Source organism: Arvicola amphibius, chromosome 6 (assembly GCF_903992535.2).
Source record: "Arvicola amphibius chromosome 6, mArvAmp1.2, whole genome shotgun sequence".
NCBI lineage: Eukaryota > Metazoa > Chordata > Mammalia > Rodentia > Cricetidae > Arvicola > Arvicola amphibius.
This window is the reverse complement of record NC_052052.2, coordinates 99,811,353-99,830,741: the sequence shown is the minus strand read 5'-3', so window position 1 is coordinate 99,830,741 and position 19,389 is coordinate 99,811,353. Positions and strand designations below refer to the sequence as shown.

Here is a 19,389-nt window from a genome sequence, read left to right as displayed (position 1 = left end):
GCCACATTAATTATACAGATTAATGGACATGGGTTAGTTTAGGTTATAAGAGTTAGCTAGAAATATGCTTAAGCTATTGGCCAAACAGTGTTGCAAATAATATAGTTTCTGAGTGATTATTTCGTGGTCTGGGCAGCTGGGAATGAACAAGTGGCCTCCTACTACAAATTGGAGCTCAACGTGGGGCACGACCCCAGGACCCTAAGATTACGAGTCTCATGCTCTACCAACTACGTATGTCATGATGTCATACCATGATGATAGTGGACTGAACCTCAAAACTAATTAAATATTTTCCTTTATAAGAAAAACATGGTCATGGTGTCTCTTCACAACAATAAAAACCCCAAGACAGAAGTTGGTACCAAGGACTAAGATATTGCTTTGATAGACCTGACCATGCTTTTGTTTGGAGGAATTTGGACTCTGGTGAGCATGGCATACAGAGGTGCTAAGAATGATTTGAATAGGGGTGGAAGATGGAGCGGAGGGGGAGGAACTTCAGAAGTTTCAGACGAAATGAAGCTTAAGTTGCCTAGAAATCGGTCTTACAATAAAGTGGTTGCTTCGGCCCTTGTCTGAAAGTCTGCCCGAGGCTAGAGTTATGAGTTCTGGATTAATTCAGTTGGCAGAGGAAATTTCAAAACAGTGTAGTACAGATTCTGTTATGTGGTTATTAGTGGTAACGCTAATGAAGATTTATAATGAAAAAGGAGCAAGCTGAACAGGATAAATTACAAAATAAAAAATTTAAGAAGAAAAGGAGCACCAAAAAATAAAATTGAGTGGTAAAAGCAGTGGTGGTGCACACCTTTAAATCCAACACTTGAAAGGCAGAGGCAGGGGGATCACTGAGTTCAAGGCCACCCTGGGCTACAAGAGCTAGTTCCAGGACAGGCTACAAAGCTACAGTAAAACCCTGTATCGAAAAAAAAAAAAAAAAAAAAAAAAAAAAAAAAAAACAAAACCCCAACAAAAAACAAAACAAAATGTAAAATAGTATAATGTTTTAAGGTTTTAGACAGTGGTTACAATTTTGTCTTTGTTTTTCTAAGATGAAGTTTCATGGAGGTCAACCTGACCTCCAATTTACTGTGGTGCAAATGACCTTTAATTCCTGATCCTTCTGCTTCTAACTCCCAAATGCTGAGACTGCAGGGACATGCCACTGTGCCTAGCTGGTAGTGGTTAAAAATGTGACAATGATAAAGAAATATGGTTAAAACATGCTTGTTAAAAATTTAACAAATTCCTAGAAGAAAAATGAGAATGTTCTATTCTGCTAAAGACGAAAATAAATGTTTAAGCATTTAAAAATAGGAAACTCAAAGGTACATATTATTTGAGTTGTATGACAGTCACCATCTGTGGAAGGCTTTTTTTGGTAAGTTAATTTAAATGAATTGAAATGTTTGTTCCTCAGGCACTGTAGCCACATTCAAGTGCTCAACAGCTCCATATGAATAATGTCTACTGCACTGGGCATTTCTACCCTCTCAAATCATGCTAGCAAACAATCATGGTAGAAAAACAAGGCTGCAAATGAATCCCATAAAGCATGATCTTATTTACACTGACTGGGCAAATACTAAAATGTAAATCAATACACTATCAATTAAACTGGTGTACAAAGAAATAGGATAATCAAGGAATTTTGCTCTCTGTATTTTGCTTTTATATTTTAACCTGCAAGTTTTACTCATATAACCAGTAACTCATATAATCATTCAAATGGAATGACAAACCAACTGATTTTTTTTTAACTTGAACAGCTTTACACTGTTAAACTGCTATACATTGATAGTGATTAACAAAGATGGCAAAGTAGGTATCCTGTCCTTAGAAACTGTATTTCAGCCGGGCGGCGGTGGCGCACGCCTTTAATCCCAGCACTCGGGAGGCAGAGGCAGGCGGATCTCTGTGAGTTCAAGACCAGCCTGGTCTACAAGAGCTAGTTCCAGGACAGGCTCCAAAGCTACAGAGAAACCCTGTCTCGAAAAACCAAAAAAAAAAAAAAAAAAAGAAAGAAACTGTATTTCAGCCAGCTTCTGGGGAAAGTCTGCTCTGGGCCAAAGGTGACATCATCCTCTAAGACGCAAGTCCTAATTGATATCTGAGCACTGTTTTCAGTATTTCTTGATCGAGGAGATCCCTTGAACTGGGGCTGTACCATTTATACATTTGATAGCAGATCACATTTCAGAAAGAGCAGCTTTGAATAACCCCTTAAATTTCCCATGATGAGAATTTAGAGCTACAGTTATGTTTCTGCATTTTCTCACTGATTCCAAGCAGTTAACTAAGGGAAAGTGGTCATAGCCAGTTTCAACAATAGCAAGTATACTGTTATCTTCAACTTCCTCCCACACCCCCCATTTGAGGGTGGTACAAAAAAGGTTTATTGTTTTTGTTTCTTAATCCCAAGGTATGTGACAGTTCATACCTGTAATCCTAAAACAAGGAAGGCTGAGGGAAGGGGGTTTGGTCCAGACTACATAGTAAATTCCAGGCTAGACTGGCCTGACTAACACTGAGACCCTGTCTCAAAAACAAAACAACAAAAGATTTGATCTTCAGGACGTAATTCTTTTCCTTTTCTTTTATTTTTTTTTTTTTTTTGTTTTTCAAGACAAGGTATAGGCCATAACAAAAAGAGCGTACACGAGAGCCAGGCGGTGGTGGCGCACGCCTTTAATCCCAGCCCTCGGGAGGCAGAGGCAGACGGATCTCTGTGAGTTCGAGACCAGCCTGGTTTACAAGAGCTAGTTCCAGGACAGGCTCCAAAGCCACAGAGAAACCCTGTCTTGAAAAACAAAAAAAAAAAAAACAAAAAAAAAAAAAGAGCATGCATGGTACAGGCACAAAAACAAACTTGTAGATCAGTGGAATAGATAGAGGATACAGAATAAAATCCACAATGACAGCCACCTGATTTTTTTTTAAACAAAGATGCTAACGCTCTACTTTGAAGAAAAGCCAGCCTTTTCAATAAATGGTACTGGCAAAACTGGATATCCATATGTAAAATAATAATACTAGATCCATACCCCTTACTTTGTACCCCCCAAAAAAGAAAAAAAAAAAACAACAGAATATCTTAATGTAAGATTGAAACTTTGAAACTGTTAGAGGACAAGGTAAGGAAGTATTTAAAGATACTGGCAAAGGCAGGGACTTTCTAAAGCAGCTCAGCAGAAGCTGGCAAATGGGACTGATGAAATTAAAAGGCTTCTATACAAGTGAAGAGAATCTTTGCTGCTATGTAGCTGACAGAAGTATCAAGACTCCACAAAGAACTCAAAATACCACCAAACAGGGCTGGAGAGATGGCTCAGTGGTTAAGAGCATTGCCTGCTCTTCCAAAGGTCCTGAGTTCAATTCCCAGCAACCACATGGTGGTTCACAACCATCTGTAGTGAGGTCTGGTGCCTTCTTCTGGCCTTCAGGCATACACACAGACAGAATATTGTATACATAATAAATAAATATTAAAAAAAGACCACCAAACCAAGGAACCAAACAATCCACTCAGTAAATGGGCTAAGGGAATGAACAGGCAAGTGTGATGAAACACAAATTATCAATAAATCAAAAAAAAACAAAAAACCCAATCAGCATTCTTCCATTAGAATTAAAAATTAAAACATTGTAATTTCATCTCACCCGCAGTCTGAGGCTATCATTTAAGAAAGCAAACACTAACAAATGGTAACCAGGATGGTTGTGGAAAGGCAGCTCCTATATGTTGCTGGTAGGAATGTAAATCAGCCTAAACTGTATGGAAATCAGTATAGAGTTTCCTAAATAATACTAATAAAATAGAAACAGAACTAATTCAACTATGCCACTCCTGAGAATATATCCAAAGAACCCTAAATCAACATAAAATGTGTTGTTTGTTTCAAGTTTCCTTTTTTTTAAAATAATGTCTGGCTATGAAATCCAGGCTAGTGTCAAACTCAAGGTTCTCCTCAACTTCCTTAGGCCAGGACTGTTGATTGAGGTTTCTGTCCCACAGCCATTCAGTCCCAAAGAAACACACAGCGGTCTACATTAATCATAAACTGGTTGGCCTATTAACTCAGGCTTCTTATTAACTCTTACATCCTACATTAACCCATAATTCTTGTCTATGTTAGCCATGTGGATTGGTACCTTTTATCAGCAAGGCATTCTCATCTTGCTTCCTCTGCAAGTGGATGACGAATGTAGACTGAGTTTTTCCTCTTCCCAAAAATTCTCCAATTCTCATCGCCCCGCCCCGTACTTCCTGACTGGTTATTAGCCAATTAGCGTTTTATCAATACAAGACCATTTTTGTCCCACAGCACAGGACTGCAGGCATGTGCCACCATACTTGGCTAAATTTTTTTGTGGTATCAGGTATCAAACCCAGAGCAAAATGCATTTACTCTACCAGGGAGGTACATCTTTACACCTGCCACTCCCATTCCTGATAGTCACGGGTGAGCAACTTTACTCCTTCAAATCATTCTATCCTGGGCTTCTGTCCTAAAGCACTGAACAGGCCATGGACAGGAAGCCCTGAAATTTTGAATCAAAATCAACCTTTCAATCTTAAACTGTTTCTCTCAGGTATTTAACTAGCACAGTACTCAGTGTAGGGTAAAGCTTAAGGAACCCTCTAGGATGTAGTTTACAACTGGAGAAACACACCTTAATGGAGCAAGAAGACCATGAGCTTTAGTGGACTTAACATTGTGCCCAATTTCAACAGTTTTACCAAGTCCCTTCAGAAACTGAGAAGGTGGAACAAAGAATGAGAGGAATATTCAGCATGAAGGATCTTGGATTACCTCTGTAGTCTCACACCTGGGTTGGCAAGTTCCTAGTAATGTTGCAGATAACCTCTTTCCTGCCACTGCTTCTCAGGACAGAAATGGAATCTTCAGTCATCCTGACTTTTAATTTGCCTGGAAATTTTCAAGATTCCTCAAGCTCTTTACTGATACCTATTTATTTTATCCCAATTTTAAATCATGTGGTAAAGCAAGTTACTAAAATGGATCTCAATTACCCTACTTCTAATTTTCTACACATTATTTGAAAATAATAAAACTATATTATCTGAGCTATCACCTCACTAGTTAAAAGTAGCAATCTTTCCCTTTGGCAATATTTTGAGAATGCATATACTTTTTAGAGAGATATGCTGTTACCATCTTGGTTTGTGGACCAAACAGTTAAAGAGTACATTTTCAAAAAAAAAAAAAAAACAAAAAAAAAAAAAAAAACATGAAAATGGTGACCTTCAAGTATTTTGTACTTAAGCTAGTTTTAAACATAAAGCTTCACATTTTGTTTATGAGCTTTCAATATTACTCATAAAGCAAAATTAACAGTGAATAAAGAAAGTTCTACAAAACCAAAAGCATAGTAATATCTTACTGGGTAGTTTTCCTTTATTTGAACCTATGGTTTCAACACGGTAAGATAAAACGGTTTGTAAATGCATTATACTGAATGCTGGGTGCATATTAATCCTTTCAGGCCACAGGGGAGCTATTGAACAAATTACTACCCTACATACTGACCACTGTCTACTGGCTCAGAAGCAATACTCTGCCTATTTGAGGTAAAGCATTATCTACTCATTCTCCAAAGGCTCATTGTTTGTTGTTTATTTAGGCTAGTGGAGAATGAAAACACTAAATGGGGAAGAAAAAGTTTCCCATATTATAACACTGACAAACCTGAGCTACTTAAAGAAATCTGGGTTTCTACAGAACACTATCAATTCGTGAACCAAATACAACAGGATGACTTCCTTAAATTGTACTGTTTAAATTGCAATATAAAAATTAAAAAGGTATTTCACCGAGAAGAGCCACAACTTGAGTTCTACTATCTCTCTACATTTTAAGATAACAATAAATCTATTACATTCATCTTTTCCAACTACAAGCTGTTATCACATTGCCTATTCCTGGTTAAAACAATCCAATCTACTGGGCAGTTCTTAATTTTGATTAAACATAGTAGCATATAATTAATGTGCTGATGAATAAATCAGGAAGCCTCTGAAGAGGGCCCCAAAATATCTTTGGATGCTCTTCTGGGAACTTCAACAGCCTATAGAGCAAGTTATCGTATCAAGGGTATCCTCGACTGTGTAGGCAAGGAAGCTTTAATTAAAACCCCAACCTAGACTATCAAGCAGACACAGAACAAGAAGAAACTAGAAGACAGGTCCAGGGTCTCCCCAGAAAGATAAGACAGATACTGAAGTTATTTGAGGTATCTATCAACGTTCATCTGGACCGATTTCTGGCAAGAGAGCTAGTGTTTCAAAAATACATTCATATTTGGCTATTACAGACAAATTTCTATTACTCATAAACAGAACTAAGGCTCAGATTTCTGTAGAATTTCCTCTTCTGGCTTAAAAAAAATCTAGACTTGAATGACAACATTCAGTACTTGCAGCTGCCACTAAACTGTTCACTGAAAAATTTAAAAAGCAACTTGCCAAAGGGAGATACATAGTCAGCTTTTCTTTTTCTTCATTTGTCATCTAATATTTTATAACATATTCAAGACCAATAAAGCTACCTCTCTTAAATATAGCTTTAAGTAAACGTTGAATAAAATACAAATACTTGAAAGATTCTCCATGAACTGAATAAATAAGCCATTTGTGACTCAGGCTCCCCTAGCGTGTTTTTGGGTTGACCCACTTCTACAGTCACCACGGTTCGCAGGATCTCACTTCTAAGGGGTAGCGGCTCTGTGCCAGCGCATAGTTTGAATCCAACAGGGTAAAAAGGCTGAGGCAAACAGTACCTACAAAAGGCCACGGGGCTTTATTTAAAATGATCCCCCAATCCCCGCCTCTAAACCAGAACTTCAATACCAGCCTTAACCAGAAGCAGTCTTTTCTCCAAGAGAGGAACGAATCAGGTCTGCAGGGGAGAAAAGAGGGCAGGCACAGATTGAGAAAGCGGTCAAGTGTTAAAAGAACTTGGTACATTTGGCTTCTGGGGGTCAATCGCCAGGTCTGCAGTCAGGATAAGGTCGGAGCCGCGGGAACTCGGTCCGCCTGTCGGCTCGGCTCTAGAAAGCTCTACGGACTCGCGCAGGAGCCGCAAAGCTGAATGTCCTCGGGCGTCGCGGCCGGGACCTGGATCCAACCCCCAGGCGCCCTTCGCGGGGCCTAGGAGGCAGAACTTTGCGCAGCCCAGAGAGCGCCAAGGGCGCATCCCTCTCCCACTCGCACGCCTGGCCTTGCGGGTTTCATCTCTACAGGGGCAGAGCGGCGGCTGGGGGTGGGGGGATGGCGAGAAAGTACTAGAAGGATGCCGAGGCGCAATTGGCACTTCTTGCATCCCGCTCACCCCTGCGGCCCAAGACGCCGCCACCACAAAGGGAAGGAAGGGCCCGGAGCCCCTGCTGGGCTTCCACCCGGAGCCGCTCGCCGCGGCTGGGTGAGGCCGGCCGGCGGGGGCGCGCGGCAGGTGACAGCCGAGACGCCGGTCCCCGGGCCCGAGTCGCAGTCTCCCCGCCCACCTCGGGCCTCGCCCACCCCGCGCGCTCCCCGAGAGCCGGGAGCCCGGCACCTCACAATGGTCTCGGGACGCGGCGACCGCCGAGCGGGGCTTCCGGGCGAGGGGCTGCCGTAACCCCCCCCCCTCCGGCGAGTCGGCGCCGGAGCCGAGGTGAGGGCGGTCTCCGCCCTGCCGCCCGTCGCGCCCGCACGCCCCCTCCTACCCTTTGGCGTGTTCCGTCTCCTCCTCATTGTCTCCGTCTATTCCACACGTGTCCTGGTCGTCCAGCTCGAGGCTCTGCTGGCTGGCCGCAGACTCGCTGTCCTCCGCCATCGCGGCGGCTCCGAGCGGCTGGGGAGGCGGCGCTCCGAGCGGCAAGCGAGGCGCGACAAGGCGGGCGCGGCCGCGGCTCCCTCTAGTGCCGCCCACCCTCGGGCTCCCGAGTCTGGAGCCCGCGGCCCCGCCCACCCCGTTGGCCCCGCCCACCGCGGCCGGCCCGGCCCCGCCCGTTCGCTTGCGGCTCCCTCCCGTCTCCGCCGTCCGGCCCGCCTCAGTCGGCGTGGGCCCCGCCCACGTGTCGAGTCCCCCTTCAGCGGCTCGCCCGCCTCTCCCGTCCGCTCCCGCCCACCTCGGCAGCCATGGCCCCGCCCAGCTCGCCTTCCCACTTCCGCCTGTTTCAGCGGGTGAGGCGCCGCGGGTCTCGCGTTCGCGCTTCCGCCTCAGCCAGCGAGGCCCCGCCCATCCCGCCAGCCCGCTTCGGCCCCGTTCGGCCGACACTGCCCCGCCCACCTCGGCCGTCGGGAGGGTTCGGCCAGGCCTGCCCTTCCTCCCTAGTCTGGAGCCCTGAGGTGTGAGCGTGGGGGCGGGGCACGACTGGAGAGCCGAGCCCGAGGCCGCAGGGGGTGGGGCGTGGCCTGCCCGGGGCTGCGTTTGTAGTTTCGCGCCTGGATTTAGGAAGTCTAGGTCACCGGGTGCTGGATTTCTGTGCTGGGCGTCAGCGTTTGCGAGGACTGGTTACGCGATCCTCTACGTCCATGTGTTCCTCAGCTGCCGGGATTTTTTTTCACTCAGGCCTGCGATTTCCAGACGCTCTCCCTGCCTTCTCTCCCACACGTACTTGAAAATTTTCCATTCGATGTTTCCATATCTAATGCTTATCAAGACAAAGTCAGAGTGCTCCAACCTCCCCACCTCCCTGTTGCAAGCTACCTCAGCCCTAAACAGAAAATTACCACAGCTGTTCTTATTTGATCTAGATGGGTTCCGCTGAGAACAGAACATTTTGACTTCCAAATCGGGGGATTGGGTAGTTTCAGGCCGGTCGCCCAGCCTTCTACGTGAAGGTCATGACCTAGACTTCCAAGCAAACGGGTCTGGTTGTTGTTGAAATCCTCCTCTTATCAGGAAACAGGCGAGGAAGGAAGCCAAGCTTGGTGGCCCAAGCCTGGTAAAAGGATTAGGAGTTCTTGGGACCACACACAGGTCAAGGACATCTCGGGCTCCACGAGACTTGTCTCAGGGAAAAAAAATAAAGGACTGGGGATAGAGGAAGTAGACTCTCCCTTGTGTTCCAGATAAGATGCTGGTGAAAGTCACTGCTGGTAAAGGTTTCCCAGAGCAACTCTTTGCTCTCCAGAGATGGGAAGTATTAAAAGATCTTGCCAGACCACCGGAAGTCTGTGAAGCAGTCTTACGCTGGCAATTGCTGAGAAAGTTACCAAAACTCTATGAAGTGGGAAAAATCTTTACAAGCCACCGGAGAATTTTAAAGCAATGAGGGGAACCCGCCCCCCTCCTCCCTCCCTCCCTCCCTCTCCCTCTCTCTCCCTCCCTCTCCCTCTCCCTCCCTCCCTCCTTCCCTCTCTCTCCCTCTCTCTCTCTCTCTCTCTCTCTCTCTCTCTCTCTCTCTCTCACACACACACACACAAGAATATGGTTAAACTGCTATGAGCTAGAATGCCCGAGAGACAAAAATTGCAGAGCAACTTCAAAGTCCAACATTTGTTTGATGTTCTTGGAAAAAGTATAAATGGGACCCAAACATGGAGAAAATTCAATTTTGCCCTTAACAGTTGCAACCATTTCTGAGACCATCAGTGAGGCCAGAAGATTCTGACTTCAGGGTAAAGGCAGACAGAGATGAGTGAAGTTCCTGCCCCTCATCTCTATGAACATAAGCAGCTGAAGAACCAACCACCTGGCAACAGAGACCTAACCGGGAGGTATCCTATGAGAGCAGCTGTTGTAACCTATCCCAGGGGTTTGTGACAGGAGAACAGACTGGGAGTCAACATCGGGATTGTCATGTAAAGGAAACCAGTAGGCAGAGACAGCCTGGGAGCCTTTCTTCCCCTTGGCTCACAGAGCATGGGATAGAAAAACACATTATGTATTTGAAAACCACAGAGAGCTGACCTGCTTTGGTGGGAGCTCACTGGTTCTGGACCGGCTGCTCTGAAACCAGCATAGGCTCTCTGAATGTGGGTGTCAGTTACGTGGCTTGATCTGTTGGGGCAGGACTGGCAGTGAGACCAGGACTTTTCCTGGGTGCATGAACTGGCTTTTGGGGGCCTATTCCCTATGATGGGATACCTTGCTCAGCCTTGATGGGGGTATGCCATTCTTTGTTGACTCCCTCAAGAGAGTTCTTACACCATCTGAGGAATGGATGGAGGGTGTGGGATGTGGGAGATGGGGGTGGGGGCAGGAGAAGAAGAGGGAGGGGTAACTGGGCCTGGCATGTAAAATAAAAAGCAAAATTTTAAATTAAAAAGAAAAGAAAAGCACATTGTATTCAAATACGTGCGAGGCTGATGCTCTGTAAGGGTCCTGCAAAGGGTCATATGACTTGTGGCCTCGAGCCTTGTGGGGCTTTTCCCTTGGCCCTCTTGCCGGCTATATTCTTGGAAGTGCCCTTTCTTAATCAACTTTCTCTACATCTAACCATGTGGTGCAGTCTTTTATCCTGGGACACAGGAGTCAGATGTCCTCTGAACTCAGATCCGTGCCTACAACAGGTTCTCTCAAGCAGTGTTCAAACTCCAAGGCATAGGAAATACAGCACACTTTTATTTCAACTTTCAAGAAACACTGCCTAAGGGGGAAAAAGACTGAGGAAACAATCCTGGAGAAGAGGGCGTCAGAACCCAGTGAACATCAGGAAATAATAACAAGCAGGGAGCGTCTGTTCTGCAGCATGGGAAGGAGCTGTGCCAGACACTTGCACAGTGCTAGATTGAAGTCTTATATAAATCAAATGTTTCTTGGCAGAATATTAATCTTTACAGGAGATAAGAGTTTCAGGACAGCCCTGGAGGAACCCTAAATCCTATTGTCATGTCCAGAAACAGTGTCTCAAAGGGGCTTTACTCCTCTGTGGCTTCATCCGGGAGTCTGGGGAGTCAGAGCCAAGGGGCAGCTTCTGGGAGATGAAATCCAAGGTTTAGTTGAGGGGAAAACACTTCTGCAGAGAGCTTTGCCAGTGTGTTAAAGTGACCCCTGGGACTTTTGCCTCCCGCTTGGCTCATCTTCTATTAGAGATGGTCTTGTTTGCTTGGTTTTCTCATAAAATACACAACATAGAAGTTCCTGCCAGCCATTTTTTTTTTTTTTTTTTTGGTTTTTCGAGACAGGGTTTCTCTGTGGCTTTGGAGCCTGTCCTGGAACTAGCTCTTGTAGACCAGGCTGGTCTCGAACTCACAGAGATCCGCCTGCCTCTGCCTCCCAAGTGCTGGGATTAAAGGCGTGCGCCACCACCGCCTGGCATGCCAGCCATTTTTAAAGTATGGAGTTTGCTTTCACAAACTAGAACATTTTTCCTCCTGCTGAACTGCACCTCTATATCATTAAGCAGCTCCCGTTTCTATCTTCTGTGGGAACTGCTGTTCTACTTTCTGTTTACATAAATTTGATTACTGTAGAAAAATCATATAAGCTCTTCACATTTTTTAGACTGATTTATTTCACATAATACAGAGGCCTCAACATCTTGTATGTTAAAGCACGTGTTGGGTTTCCTTTTTCATTTGAAAGCTACATTGCGTTCTGTTGTGTGCGTGTTTTAGGAGTTCACCCTTTAGTGGGCATTGGGTTTCTCTCATGCTTTAGATACTGTAAAGGCCAGACCTCGCTTTCAGTTCTGCCGGAAAGTACGAGCAGAGGTAACATTGCTGAATCGTACGGTATTGAAGCTTGTGAGAAACAGTCATTGGCGTCCATAGCAACTGCTCCATGTACGTTCCTAGCAAGAGTACCAAAGGGTTTTTCTCTGTCTTCTCCATGCTTGTTGTCCTGTCCCTGGACCTCTTCTTTCTTTTCTGTTCTCCAGCAGCAGCAATCCTAATGGGTATGGGTGATACAACTCAGTGTAACCAGGGACACAACACTTATATAATGTACATTTTAATGCCACAACAACTATAAAGGTTATGTGTATGTGTCCATGTTCGTGTGTGCAGATGCACACACAGGTGTGCCTGGGCACTCGTTCCTCAGATGCCATCTACTAGCTGTTTTGAGACAGGGTCTCTCACAGACTTGGAATTCAGCCATGTAAGCAACGTTAGGGGGCAGTGAGCCCCAGGGATCCTCTGGTCTCTGCTTCTCTAGCATTGGGATTGCAAGAACGTGTTATCACTCCTAACTTCTTTGTGTGTAGCTTTGGAGGATCATACTCGGGTCCTCACGCCTGGAAGTGCAGCATTTTACTGACAAGGGTATCCCCCTGCCAATAGTCAAGTTTTTGACGCCACATAGACTGCATATAATGCACAGACATGGCAATTAGCTATCTGCAGGAGAACATTCAATAAGAAATGTACAAATATGTTGTGGAATATTAGTTAAAGATGTGTTACATTCTTTTATGCAGTGGAATACCTCTTTAATGATGCAGAGATGTGTTGTATTCTTTTATGTTCATTCATTTGTTTAACTCTGTAAAGCTATGTTACTTCGGCCTGTCTAAAATGCCTGATTGGTCTAATAAAGAGCTGAATGGCCAATAGCTAGGCAGGAGAGAGAGATAGGTGGGGCTGGCATGCAGAGAGACTAATAAATAGGAGAGAGGAGAGAGAAGGAGGAGGAAAAAAGGAGAAGGAGAGAGAGGGCCCCAGTACCACCCAGCCACACAACCAGATACAAAAATAAGGAGGAAAGAAAAGATACACAGAAATAGAGGAAGATAAAAGCCCAGAGGCAAAAAGTAGATGGGATAATTTAAGAAAAACTGGCTATAAATAAGCCAAGCTAAGGCCAGACATTGATAAGTAAGAATAAATCTCTGTGTATATATTTGGGATCTGGGTGGTGGGCCCTCAAAGAGCAAAGAGTAAATAAAACTAACCTCACAAATGGCCTTAATTATGAAAAAGTATACAAGTGAATCTGTCTGTGGGAGAATAGTACATATTAGTTGTATAGCTACATAGTGCTGGACCTCAAAAATACATTTGAGTGTTTTCTCTCTCTTTTTTTTTCCTCTGACACTATAATGTGAACAAGAAGTGGGCTGGGCAGCCTGGTCTACAAGAGCTAGTTCCAGGACAGGCTCTAGAAACTACAGGGAAACCCTGTCTCGAAAAACAACAACAAAAAAAAAAGTGGGCTGGGGGTGTCTAGGACTATAGAGAATCAATTAAGAGATGACAGTAAGATTCCAAAGGAAATACCTGATTAAAACTAGAAATTTAGGGATTCATCTTGAGTCTTTATGTTTGTTTACCAAACTAATTTGTTTCACCAGAAAATAGGAAAGATCAAAACACCTGAAAAGAGGTTTAAGGAACTGGGCCTAGAATATGAGGAAATAGTCCAGAAGTCAGTCAAGAGAAATGAGTATAAAAGTCATAGGGGATTAAGAGATGGGGTGACTGAGGCCTTTTATGGTTCTCTGTCTCTTAGAGTACTTCCCTACCATGAGCAAAAGCTTGGCTTAGCCACATCTAGTTTCTAGTCCTTGAGTAGTCCACCAGCTGGCTACAGGTATGCGTGGGAGACCAGCAGAAGTCACCACCATGCCTCACCCCCACAGATTAGTGGGGAATAAGTAGACATGGTGTTAAGACACAGCAGTACCTGCCATCCTAAATTAAAGTAGAGAACCAAGAGGAAGTCTTTTTAAATGACTCCTTTCTTTCTTTCTTTCTTTCTTTCTTTCTTTCTTTCTTTCTTTCTTTCTTCTTTTTTGGTTTTTCGAGACAGGGTTTCCCTGCAGTTTCTAGAGCCTGTCCTGGAGCTAGCTCTTGTAGACCAGGCTGGCCTCGAACTCAGAGATCCACCTGCCTCTGCCTCCCGAGTGCTGGGATTAAAGGCGTGCGCCACCACCGCCTGGCTCATGACTCATTTCTTATTGCTAACTGTGCTCACTGTCTATGCCCCTGAGTATGCCTCAAAAAACTCATTCCAACCAAGAGTTTACGGTGACATCCCTGACAACGGATCTCTGGACTTGTGTTTGCCTTCTCCATCTCTTTTGAAAAGTAATTCCATACCACTCTTGCACTTCTGTAAATTACGTGTTTGCCCTGAGCCTTGGAGAACATACCTGTAATCCCAATTCTAAAGAAACTGAGGCAAGATTACTAGTTCCAGGCCAGCCTGGGCTAAATAGAAGAACCTGTCCAAAAAAAGAAAAAAATAAAAAGGAAGGAAGGGAAAATGAAGAAGCTGTATATTTGAAATGCATTTTATGGCAATTCAGATTTTGCTTTTTACTTCACATTATTGACTATTCTGTGTATATTATTCTTATTATTAATGACACAATGGGTAATTCAGATTAGCTATACTATAAAACCTCAGTGTTGGTGCATCTATCTGGCCTTCAAAGTATAACCTCACTGAAAATTCTAGAAGACACAGATGAGGCCATGGAGAAGGATGACTGTTCTTATTTTGGAACTGGGAGGTTCCTTCCTTCTGTAAACAAGGGCAATTTTAAACCACACCGCTTTCTGATCTTTATAAACACAGGCATGGTCTACCAGCACTTCCCTGGGAGCTCTGCTTCCAAAGCTCATATTTCAAAATAAACACAGACAACATCTATGAAGCATGCGGTGTCGTTACAGTTCTTTCTAGAAGTGCTAGAAAGCTGCCAAATGGGTGACTCTACCTTTTGCCTTATTTCTCCTGGTTTGTAAGCAGAGACTATGGAAACCGAGAGCTCAAGGAACAGTGGTAGGAAAGAGAGATGCAGTTGATTCATTTCTTAAATGGAGAGTTCTCCCAGGAATTACACGTGAGCACCTGATTCTCATGTCTAGTCCTCCAAAAGCCAGAGATGGGAGGAGTGGAAGGGAGAAGTTTGTCTAAGATGCCATAGAGGCAAAGGCGCTTCTTCACGATAGACCTTCAATTGGTGTGTAATGGAGTGCCGTCTTTTTATCTCCAAAGCAAATGATGGGATGGATTTGTTATTCCCAGGGAAGGAGACCGAGTATGGTACCCACTTGAGTTACTCTGAATGATTAGGACTTTTGGCTGTCCCTGGGAGATTGTCTTAAAGGTGAAGATACTATGAAGGAGGGAGGAGGCATGGATGACACTCAGCTATCTTCATTTGAGACACTAATGTCCATAAATTAAGAGTGGCAAAGAGAGCTAGGGTGCCTCTCAGCTGCTGAACACTTTTCTAGTATACATAGCGCTAGGCTCTGCCTCCTCCCCTCAAAAAAAGAAAAAAAAAACGAAAGAAAGAAAGGAAAAAACAAAGAAAAAGCTAAAGCCATAAAAATGAGCACACATTTTATGGTGCTGTACCACACTGACTTCTACAGAGCTCAGATATACCAGTCTCATCTCAACTGTGAGCTCGGTGATGTTAACAAGCTATGGGAGAGAAATCAGCCTTTGCTACAAATCAAGGCTTCCACCCGATGGGACCCAGATTGCTACCATTTAGACCATTTAGCAATACATTGCCTCCGTGCTGCTTCAGAATCTACTGAGCTGAGCGTGGATAGATGAGGGGGGCGGTGGGTGGTTATGTGACAAGGCAAATAGAGCCACAATGTTTCTTGCAGAATGTAACGGGTGGGTCTAGGGAGGCTTACTGTGCTATGCAGTTTATTTCTCTATCAAAGTTCTTCTAAAAACATGAAAGACAGACAGCTAATCAAATCCTGACCTCACAAAGGAGTAAATAATGTCCTTTAAACTAAGGTCTCATGCTTACTGGTGCCGAATCCCAAACCAGACTTTACAGTGTCCAGCTTCTAGAAGGTATTGCTAGAAGAAGCTCTCCAACTTGGATTTGGACCAAACTTCACACCTAAACTGTAGTGAGAAGGTAGACTGTGCTCAAGAAGGGTCTTCCATCTGCAGTCAGGACAGCCATCTGCAGAGCCTGCAACCCGCACCAGCTCCCGGTGGGGCAGTTTATAACAGCATCCTTGCAGCAGAAGCTGTTTGCTAATCTCGACCTTACTGTCTATTGAAAGATAAGTAAACCGGAAAGAAACAAAACAAAACCCTTTCTCTACGGTTGTTTTGTTCCTGAGACAGGGTCTCACACCTCCCAGACTGGCCTTGCAGTTTGCTTGTGGCCACGGATGACCTTGAACTTTTGAGTCCTCACCCGCCTGTCGATTGCCACCATACCAGGTTTTAGGCTTTGATGGGCTATTAAATGCAGGACTTTGTGTTAGGCAAACAGTCCATCAATTCATCTACATCCTCAGCCCATATTACCAAAATTTAGCAATATCTAACTACTACTTAAAGTCCTTAGTGATTCCTACATCTATTTTGTATGTATTATTACTTGAAATTTTAATTTTGACAAGAACACAATATAAGATTTTCCCACATAATCAATCTTAAAATGCCCAATAAAGTATCATTAACTATAAGTATAGTCTTGTATAACAGAACTCTAGAACTTCCTGTTAGGAAGTTTCCTAATACAAGCTCTCTGCCAACGCAAAAATCCCAAACAAGCCAAATCCAGGTTTTAATGGGATTCCTGCGCTCTTGGGTAGCCCCGAGGGGAACATGGATACCTACACGGAAACCAAGGTTGCGGCCTTGGGTGGTGGTGGTGTGGGGAGAGGGGGGGATGGGAATACCACACAGGGACTTTCCGGGGAGAGTTTAAATAGACTGGGGGGAAAGTGGTCAGGGTTTTGGCGGGCTACCTTGCCCCTCCTTGAGGGAGGGGCCAAGGTTTGGCGGGCTGCCTTGCCCCTCCTCGGGGGAGGGATCAAGGTTTGGCAGGCTCAGGGATCCGGATGGAGGCCCCATACCGGGACTTACACTTCCTCTAAACAGGTTGGAAAATAGGTTTTGCATTTACTTTGCCTGTACAATTTTCCAATCAGAAAATGGAGAGTAGGCCGGGCGGTGGTGGCGCACGCCTTTAATCCCAGCACTCGGGAGGCAGAGGCAGGCGGATCTTTGTGAGTTCGAGACCAGCCTGGTCTACAAGAGCTAGCTCCAGGACAGGCTCTAAAGCTGCAGAGAAACCCTGTCTCGAAAAAACAAAAAACAAAAAACAAAAAAAAAGAAAAGAAAAGAAAATATGGAGAGTAAAAGATGTTGAAAGAATTTACCCACACTCCAGTGCAATCTTATACAGTCACAATGGATATCAGTGGGACAATTCCTCAGAAAGATGGGAATCAATCTACCTCAAGATACAGTTATAGCGCTTGTGGGCACATACCCAAAGAATGCTTCATCTTACTAGAGAGACTCTTCTCTTTGCTGCTCTAGTCACAATAACCAGAAATTGAAAACAACCTAGATGTTCCACAACTGAAGAATGGATAAAGAAAATGTGGTACATTTACACAATGGAGTATTACTCATCTGTTAAAATAATGACATCATGAGATTACAGGGAAATGAATGGAACTAGAAAAAAAAATCATCCTGAGTGAGGTAACCCAGACCCAGAAATATAAATATGGTATGTATTCACTTCTATGAGTATTAGCTGTTAAGTAAATGATAACCAAGCTACAATCTGTAGACCCAGAAAGGTTAGGTATGGAGGAAGGGACTGGAGGGGTAGACACATAGATTCCCTGAGAGGAGGAAATACAATAGATGTTTCAGGTGAACTGGGGGCAGGCAGCACTGGAACTGGGGCATCAGGAAGTGGGGGATGTAGGGAGAGAAAGAACTGAGGGCAATTTGAGGGGTATGGAAACAGTGCAGTAGAAACTTCTTAAAATATATAAAGCCAGTCCTAATGAGTTTCCAAATAGTGGGGGAGACAGAGTCACAACTGGCCATCTCTTGTTGCCATATGAAACTTCAGCCCTGGGATTAGGTTAAATTCAGTTGAGTTGTTGGCCAAAAGGCGTCCCATGAAAATCCCCAAACAACTCAGGCTGTTGTCAAGACTATAAGTTGCTCTCCACAAAATGACAGCAAGGCCCCAGTTTTGAAGACAATACCAGCATAACCCATTGAACATGGAGTGGCTGAGCTGGTTGAGCTGAACATAGAACCTTCATGCCTGTGTTCTAGTGTCTTTGGTATGGGAAGGTACTTTGCAGGCTACCAAAAGAGAAATATATACACCAACCCGGCCACAAAACTTTTGATTTACAGTGCTGTCCTGAATGCAAAATATGCTAGGGCAATGGTGGCATAACGCTTGTGGAAATAACCAACCAATGTCTAATTTGATTTAAGGCCCGCTCTTCAAGATGGACCTCATACATGACACTGCTGGGTGACTGAGAACCGTAGACTAGACAGCCCAGAGACCGAGGGTAAAACAAATACTACTCATCTTTAAAAAAAAAAGTAGTGAGCTGGGAGGTGGTGGTGCACATCTTTAATACCAGCACTCGGGAGGCAGAGGCAGGCGGATCTCTGTGACTTCCAGGCCAGCTTGGTCTACAAGAACTAGTTCCAGGACAGGCTCCAAAGCTACAGCAAAACCTTGTCTCGAAAAACCAAAACCAAAAAAAAGTAATTATATAATGACATTCTGCTATACTCATCGATCGGTGTTTTATTCAGTCACCATCAGATTAAGTGGGGGGAGAGAGAGGAGAGAGAGAAAGAGAGAGAGAGAAAGCGTAAGCATGGAATATACAGCTCTAAATGGACTGTCTCCTTCAAATCCCTCCTCTCAAGGCTCAGGGAACCCTGAGGAAGAGGCTTTGAAAAGAGTGTAAGAGTCATAGGGGCTGGGGGACATCGAGAAAACAAGGTCCTCCAAACCACCTGAACAAGGCTCGTATGAACTCACTGAAGCAGCAAACCCAAGCCTGCACAGGTCTGCCCTGGGTCTTCTGCATATACACCGTGGCTTTCAGGTTAGTGTTTTTTAGTGTTAGTTCAGGGACTCCTGAGTGTGTGAACGAGTGCGTCTCTGATTATTGTTGGGCTCTTTTCCTTCTGTTGTTTGCCTTGTGTAATTTTGTTATGATGGGTTTTGTTTTATCTTATTATATTTTATTTTGTTATGTTTCGTTGTTATCTCTTAGAAGCGTGTTCTTTTCTAATGAGAGACAGAAAGGGAGTGCATCTGAGGGGAGGAGAGGTGGGGGAGGACCTGGGAGGATTAAAGTGAGGGGAAACTGTATGAGAAAAAAATCTATTTCAGCAAAAAGGGAATAAACTTTGATTTGAAAGCTAAAATAAATTAGCCACACTCACTCATGAATGTGAATCAGGATTCAAAACCATGCCTGTGTATTCCTAAAGCCTTTCTGTCTTCTGTCTGCCCAGTCTTTTCTAGTGCCCCTAGGAAATGTTTCTTTCAATGTTATTAAGCAGAACTCTTCTAATAAGAGTTTTACATTCTATCCTATTTGTAATTACTGTATCATAATAACATATTACATTAATACAATATGTAATGCAGTGAATAAATTATATCTATATAATGATTACTTTGGTAATTGAATTACATGTAATTATG

At 44.1% G+C, this 19,389-nt stretch overlaps 1 protein-coding gene across 2 annotated transcripts in view; it reads right to left on the bottom strand.

Moving 5' to 3' along the window:
• Nmt2 (N-myristoyltransferase 2) overlaps positions 1-7,930 on the bottom strand; it is a 46,466-nt gene extending 38,536 nt beyond the window's left edge. The window contains exon 1 of one of the 2 annotated variants that reach the window (XM_038333405.2): positions 7,729-7,930. In XM_038333405.2, the coding sequence (XP_038189333.1) occupies positions 7,729-7,838 (110 nt within the window). In that variant the 5' untranslated portion in view covers positions 7,839-7,930. The remainder of the gene's footprint in view (positions 1-7,728) is intronic. The other variant, XM_038333406.2, reaches the window with a different exon arrangement.
• Between the last annotated feature and the right edge of the window lie 11,459 nt (positions 7,931-19,389).